Genomic DNA, 7,561 nt, shown 5'->3' on the forward strand with positions numbered 1-7,561 from the left:
TTTATCTTCATTACAAGAGAAGATTCACTGGGAAGATAAGAAAATATACAGAAATGAATGTGATGCAATGAGTATAAATGGACAGCACAAAAATTTTTTTAAGAATCAAGCTTAGCCTTTTAGAGAATAAGAAAATATACCTTCCTTTTTTTTTTTTTTTTTTTTGCAGAGACTGGGGACTATGGATAGGAAATACTGTATATATTGTCAGATGTTGATGTGTTGATAAGTTGTGTTGAATTACTTTTTTAGTGGAGAAAAGAAAGAGGTAGAGATATATTTGAAAATGAAGGTAAAATTAAAAGAAAAATATCAATACAATTTTAAATTAAAAGTATTTATGTATGTATAAATTTATTTAACAGCAAAAAGCTTCAATACAGTTTTTTAAAAAAAATAAAGGGAATCTGAGGGTGAATAGTGGAGGAGTGAATATGAAAAAAATTGGGATATTGAGGGGTTGTGTTCCAAAGCCTCTTTTCCATTATGCCTGAATGTTATATTAGGGAGCAAAGAGAAAAACACCAGCAAGGAAACAAGATTCTGAATTAAATTAGACAGAGGGAAACTGAGGTAGGTAGTGTAACTTGATACTGGGATGCTTGGACTCTAGAACGGTGTCAGAGACTGGAGGTAGAGCCAAAATCTGGCCACCGGCAGAAGAAGCAGTGAGGAAAGTGTCTAATTGCCTTAATTGGGAGTAGTCTCCAGTCCCCAGTGAGTGCTTTTCCCACCCCCTCATTCCCTTAAAAGGTTTCTCCTGCCAGAAATTGGCAACTGTTGCCGGGGGAACAACCTTGAATGGAGACAGGTTATTGACCAACAGTGGTTGAGCCTGTGGTCTCAGGCCCAGTGGGGTCAAGAAGTCAGGCAGATTGGGTGAGGCGGCACGTAGGGCCTGACCCTTGTGACCTCCGTGCTTCCCAGGGCTGCTGGCCAGGCCGGGACCTACAGAGCCGCAGTACAATTTAAATGGCCAGGATCAAAGGGGAAATTAGAAAAGCCAAGTCCCATTTGGGGTTTTCAATTCTGGGCAATTAAGTTTTTAAATATAAAAAAAAAGACAAAAAAAATTGGACACCAATGAGATTAAGGATACCCCATCTGGGACCCCATTCTATCTCTTCTGTGCTTCCTCCTCTACATCAAGTCATTAGTCTTTGGCTAACACATGTCAGCCAAGCCTCGAGAATAGGCTATTTGCCACCTAAGCTCCTGAATGCTTCTTCCCTGTTCTGGGGTCCCAGATAAAAGCATCTTCTTTTGAAACTTCTGCAATGGCATCCTTGTGTCTCCAAGGTGAATTAAGGCATTTTTCTCTCGTGGCGCTAAATCAGTTCATAGTTTTCTGTAGTGACATTGTGATCATCTCAGGACTCAGAATTGAGTAGTAGTTTCTTGGCTCTTCAGGCATCTTCCTTAGCCCTGGCGGGTCCAGGAGCTGGCTGGCCCTGTTGCCTCGGCTTCCCGGAGAGTGCTGGTATCAGTGACGGCACAGACAGACCCAAGCAGTGTCATGGAGTAGGATGGGCTGGTGGATGGGCCTAAAGTGGAGTGGAGGAGCAGCTAGTCACCTCTCCTCTCTTTGGCAGGCTTCTCTCCAAAACAGCTTGAGCTTTCCCCGTAGAAAATTGGAGTAGATTCGAAAAAGTTTGTCCATAGTCCCTACAGTGAAGGTACGAAGTGGAACTGCTGTTGGGGCATTTGGAACAAAGATAGCTTCCTCCTGGCAAGGAGAGAACAAAGGATTAAGGAACTGCCTGCATCCTAACAAGGAAAAAATTCCTGAGGCAGAATTGGAGCGTTTGTTGCCTCTTAGAAGGTCAACTGGGAGTAGAGATTTTTCTCCCCATTTCATGGAGGGAAGAAATAAAAGCCCATAAGTGAGTTTTCCAAATTTCATGGTTCCAATGAAGTTTGTTACCAATTTTCCTGATTCCTGGTGGTTCCACCAAACTGCCCTTACCTGTGTTCCTAGTCCTCGAAGCAGGAATCTGAGACTTCTCAAGCTGCTGACAGCTTTGTCCACAAAGAGCTTTAGGGCTACTGGTGTCTGGGAAGAGTTGGCCAGCAAGGCCTGGCCTTTCAGGACAGCTTCAGAGAGCAAAGTCAATCCCTGCCAGACTTCCCCTGCCTTCTGCCCCACCTAAAGAGAAATAAGAAAATCAACCTAACCTAAGATTATTTTCATCTCTTCCATCAGTTGCTTTGGCCTTCTCTCTGTCCTTGCCTTATCTCTGCCTGAGTGTACCAGCATCTTTTTTTTTTTTTCCTTTGTCCCTTTTTTCTTTTCTTTTCCTGTCAGTATCTCTTTGTTTCTTATCTTGCATGTATCTTGAATCTCTCCCTCTCCATCACCTCCTTTATATCTGCAACCATTTAAGACCCTTGGCTATTATTCCATATCACTTCTTCATGGTTAAACTTCTCAGAAAAAGTTGTTTACATAGAGTTCTTCTACTTCCTTACTACCCACTGTCTCTTCAATCCCTTGCAATCTTGCTTCTGCTCTCATCATTCTTTTAGACTGCTCTTTCAAAGGTCACCAATGACTTACTAATCACTAAATCCAAAGGTCTATCTTGAGTCCTCCTTCTCTTAGAAGTCTTAGTTTTAGACCTCGTTGGCTTCTAGTAGGTATTTCCCTACTTGGCTTCAAAGACACCACACTCTTGGTTCTCTTCCTAACTTTCTAGTTCTCGTCACTCACACACACACACACACACACACACACACACACCTCTTCAATGTAAAAGGAGATACTAGTCCTCATCCTCTTCCTGACTCCTTAATGTGGATATTTTTCTAGGGATTCGTCCCCAGACCTCTCCCCTTTGCCTTCCTTGCCTTCCCCATCCTTTCTTCTCTTTCTCTTGGTATCTACATTAAGTACTATAGGTTCAACAGCCATGCAGATAACTTTATCTCCAGTCCTGACTTTCTGGAACTCCAGGTGAACAATCTCAACTACCTACAGTAGATCTCTACCTCAATGTCCCAGTAGTCTTTCAAACTTAACATATCCAAATGGAACTTCTCTTTTTCCAAACTTTCTCTTTTAGACTTCAGTATTTCTTTTCTTTTTCTTTTTTCTTTCTTTCTTTCTTTCTTTCTTTCTTTCTTTCTTTCTTTCTTTTGCTGAGGCAGTTGAGGTAAAATGACTTACCCTGGGGTCACATAGTTAGGAACTGTTAAAGTGTCAGATCAGATTTGAACTCAGGTCCTTTTGACTTCAGGGCTGGTGCTCTATCTACTGCACCACTTTGCTGCCCCCCATTATTTCTTTCTGTAATATTATCTTTCACCATTCACATATTTGTAATGTTGAGGTTATGCTTGATTCCTCATTCTCTCTCATCAGATCCAATCAGTTACAAAGTCTTGAAAATTTCTTTTCACAATAAATTTTTTCCCTTTATTCTCACTGCTTCACTTACTGCAATATTACCTCTCCTGGCTACTACAGAAGCCTCTTAATAATAGCTCTTTCTACTTCCACTTTCCCCTTCCCCTTCAGCCCAGTCCTTAGACTACCAGATAATTTTTCTTATCCAATAATGAAGATTGAATGAACGAATCCCATTTTTTTTCCCTCTATCACTGTTCCTCTTATCCTCTGGCTATGTCCTTAAAACCCCCTTGACAAAATTGAGGTCATTTCCCCAAGTGAACATGGGAGAAAGCACAGATCTCTTACCTCCATCTTCTTCCAGGTATGGAAGTTCACTCTGGTATCAGGGACTGTGATGTTCTCACCCAGGCTGCAATCTTCCAAGCAGGCTACCTAAAATATTCCACCCCCACCCCACCCCATACAATAGGTCAGGCTTTTCGGGTTAGTATCCAGTTTAACAATGTAAACTGTCCCACCAAAAGACCAGAGACCTAGAAGGATCTTAAAGGTAATTTAGTCCAATTTCTTCATATTCCTAGTGAGAAAACTGAGATTCAGCATAGTAGTGTCTTTCCCAAAGTCAAATGGATTAGAGCTGAGAGTCAAACCCAGGTCCTGTTTATCAAATTAAGTCCTTAGTCAAACTAAGATTCACATTTTCATTGTACAGAGTTCTCCCATCCCTTTCTTCATTCCTGTCTTCCTTTTGAAGGTTGGAATTATCACCAAACCAAGTCAATATGTTAGCTGTTCTACTTTTGGCAGAGAATTCATTCCTGGAGATGTCCAGACACCTGAAATACGCTATCACTATTCTCTCATTTTTCTATGCCAGTCTTATGGTTTGTTTCCCCAACTCCTCAGTTTTTCCTCTTGGAATCCAGGTAGCTTGTAGTAAATTCCTACACTAAGAAGGATTCTTTTTCTGATTCAGTTAATGCCCACCAAAATACTCTCTACCATGCTCCTCATTTCCTGAATCCTATTTTTCTTCATATGAGCATAATAGCATATACAATGGCTATCTACTATCCTACACCCTTCCCCACACCCCCACCCCCATTCCTATACATTATCTCCCTGCTTTATACAGCTGCCTCTTGGAAGGAATCTGACCACCAGTTATAATGGCCTTTGGTATAGGATAGGGAGGAGTTCCAGGATTGGTGGGCTAGGAAGTGAACTTTGGGTTCAACAATTCAACAAATATTTATTAAGCAACTACTATTCAAAAGGGCTTGGACTGTGTTTCTCCTGGGATGGAACCTTACCGTAGCATTCTGTGCCTCTTTGGCCTCCAGGATGTATCTCTCCAGGATGTGGCTTTCACAGAAGGGGGACTGTGGAGAACCCCACACTGGGAATCCAAGGTGAACTAGCAGCAGCTGCAGCAGAACAAGGAATTCTGGAAAAAAGGGAAAGACAAGCTCAATTATGAGGCAGAAAGTGGCCAAGGGAGGAGAGCTGAAGGAGAAAATCTTAGCGCTGCAAGGGACCATCAAGATCATTTAGTCTGACCTTTCTTTTTACAGATGAAGAAACTGGAGCCAAAAAGGTTAAGTGACAGGTTAGAAGGGTAGTATCACAACGGGGATTTCACCCCCTGACTCTAGATCCAGTCTTTTCACTACCTTAACCTTCCCTTCAATAAGGAATTTGAAGGAACAGTTTAACTCCAATATGATTGCTTCCTAACCCCCAACTATAGGTAAACTGTCATCCAAAACTAGAATGGTCCCTTGTCAGTTTTGCACCCGTATTTCCCCATTTATACCTCCCACTCTGGTCTCCAACGAATCCGTGCTCCAGCTCTGCTGTGTCTCCTAGGAGCTGGTCACTCCAGCACCCTGCTTTCTTCCTCTGAACTGAAATGTCCCGCTTCCTCAGGCTAGGGGGTCACTGCGTGTGCCTTCCAGGGGAGATTCCCTTTCTTCTCTGCACGTGGAGTCCTGCCCCATCTGCTTCCCCTCCCCCTTCGTGGGTCCTTGGCAAATCTGTGGTCCTTGAACCTAGCCACCTTCCTGTCAATAGCCCCGGCACCAAATCCTTCCCCAAACAAGGGACCCGAAGCTAAAAGAGAATTGTAACCTGGCGGCCCATGCTAACCTCTGGCCCTGAGTGCCTGCTCCCCTGCTTCTGAGGGGTGGGAGTACTCACCATGAACCCCCATCTCCATTCCCGTGGGCCACGGAACCCTCAGAAACCAGGAGCAGGGCCTGCCCCCCTGCAGGGAACTCTCATTTTGGGAGGTCAGGTCCCCACCTCAGCTCTTCTAAGGAGGCGGATTACTACCCAGAAAGAGTATGGGTCAGGTGGAAGACTTCTGGGAAGCCAGGGCTTTCAATAGGTGAGCAAGCCCAGAAAGGTGTCTTCCTAAACCTGGGGAGAGGAGTGTCCCCCTCCGGGGGAGGGGGAACGTCTCTGAGGAGAGCAGAAAGCAGCCGCTTGGGGGCTAGCCCTTGGGACAGCGCTGCTGCCTGTGGGCTGGGGGTCGGGGTTGTTATCAGCATGTGTGCGTGCGTGTGTGGGGGTGGGTGGGAGCCTGTGTGTGCGTGTGGGGTCGCCTGGGTGGGGGCCAGGCGAGGGATCGGAGCAGAGGGCAGGACTTCTGCGTCTTGATCTTGGCTATGAAAGGAGAAGGATCTGGCAATGAGGCGGGGGGTTGGAACACCAGCGTTATCCGAGCCCGTGCTTGTATGTGCAGGGAGAGATCTGGTGGGGGGCTGCAGGGGGAGAGAGGGTGGTGAGTCTTGCAGCTTCCAGGACCGGAGAACAGCTGAAGGTGAGACCGGTGGCTAAGAGGCGCTATTTCTGAAAGAAGAATGGAAGCTGAGAAGGGTGCTCAGAGATACAGTTCTTGGGGAAAGACTCTGTAACTGGAAAGCAGGACCCTGGGTTCAAGTCACCGATTACATTTGAATAACATCACAAATTGGAGAGTGCAAACCAGCCACACTACATTTCCAGGGATTGTGTCTTCTCGGTCTATTTCAGCAAGTATTCTGGGCTCGAAAGAGAACCAGGAGATCAGAGCAGGTGAAAGGCAGGGGAGGAGGAAACTGGCATTGTTGGACCCACCTGAAGATTCAGTAACTCAAAAACAAAGACAGCTTTTGCCCAGGGAAGAAACAGGTGACGTTGCCTTCAGCCTCTTGGAACGCCGATTTTTCTCACCTGTAAAATTAATTAGCGGAGAGCTCAGATTGTGGAATCAGGGATCTCTGGAATAAAGGTCACCTTCAAAGGGACAGTGCTGCCAATTTGTAATTGGTGGCTTATTAATCCTTGAAATGCTGTATATAATTCTGTAGCAAAGCACTATATAAATTCTCTTATTATTATTATAATCATCATCATCACCATTAACGTATCTTGTCTCTGAGTCTACATTTCCTAAGTCTGATGAATAATAACACTTTCCCTAGCTGACTCATGAGTTATTGTAAATAGTAAATGAAGTTATAATTACCACACCTCCACTCCCATTACAAGACATGTTTATTTGTTTAACCAAAATTAATATGCTGTATATAATAAATATACGGTTAGGTAAAAGACTGTTGCTCGATTTGGAGAATCCAAAGGTATATTTGGCTAGAGCTTACAGACTAGTTTGGAAAAGAGAAGGAATAAAGATAGAGGTCAAAATAGAGATAGAAGCAGAGGTAGAGATAAAGATAGAGGTAGAAATAGTAATAGATCTCTCAGATTGGCTAAGATGACAGGAAAAGATAATGATAAATGTTGGAGAGGATGTGGGAAAACTGGAATACTAATGCATTGTTGGTGGAGTTGTGAACTGATTCTACCATTCTGGAGAACAATTTGGAACTATACCCAAAGGGCTATGAAACTGTGCATACCCTTTGATCCAGCAGTGCCATTACTGAGTCTGTATCCCAAAGAAATCATAAAGGAGGGAAAAGGATCCACATGTGCAAAAATGTTTTGTAGCAGCTTTTTTTTTTTTTTTTTTTTTTTTTTTTTTTTGTGGTGGCAAAGAATTGGAAAGTGATGCCCATCAGTTGGGGAAGGGTTGAATAAGTTATGGTATATGAAAATAATAGAATATTGTTATTTTATTTTTAAAAAGAGATTGACAAGCTGATTTTAGAAAAGCCTGGAAAGATTTACACAAATTGAATGAAACAAGTAGAACTAGGAATA

At 43.4% G+C, this 7,561-nt stretch overlaps 1 protein-coding gene across 1 annotated transcript; it reads right to left on the minus strand.

Moving 5' to 3' along the window:
* Nucleotides 1-407: 407 nt before the first annotated feature.
* On the minus strand, nucleotides 408-5,570 carry EPO (erythropoietin). Its single transcript, XM_051992768.1, has 5 exons — nucleotides 5,552-5,570; nucleotides 4,666-4,799; nucleotides 3,698-3,784; nucleotides 1,967-2,146; nucleotides 408-1,726 (listed from the first exon to the last, which is right to left on the minus strand). Exons 1-5 carry the CDS (start codon nucleotides 5,568-5,570, stop codon nucleotides 1,571-1,573), a joined length of 576 nt encoding a protein of 191 aa, XP_051848728.1. The 3' UTR covers nucleotides 408-1,570.
* Between the last annotated feature and the right edge of the window lie 1,991 nt (nucleotides 5,571-7,561).

The sequence above is a fragment of the Antechinus flavipes genome, chromosome 4 (assembly GCF_016432865.1).
Source record: "Antechinus flavipes isolate AdamAnt ecotype Samford, QLD, Australia chromosome 4, AdamAnt_v2, whole genome shotgun sequence".
Taxonomy (NCBI): Eukaryota; Metazoa; Chordata; class Mammalia; order Dasyuromorphia; family Dasyuridae; genus Antechinus; species Antechinus flavipes.

Excerpts from the sequence above, each read along its gene's own strand:
- EPO (XM_051992768.1), bottom strand. Across the intron at positions 3,785-4,665 it reads AAGAGGCACAGAATGCTACG|GTAGCCTGCTTGGAAGATTG; the intron begins GTAAGGTTCCAT and ends GGAATATTTTAG. Across the intron at positions 2,147-3,697 it reads ATACCTGGAAGAAGATGGAG|GTGGGGCAGAAGGCAGGGGA; the intron begins GTAAGAGATCTG and ends ATTTCTCTTTAG.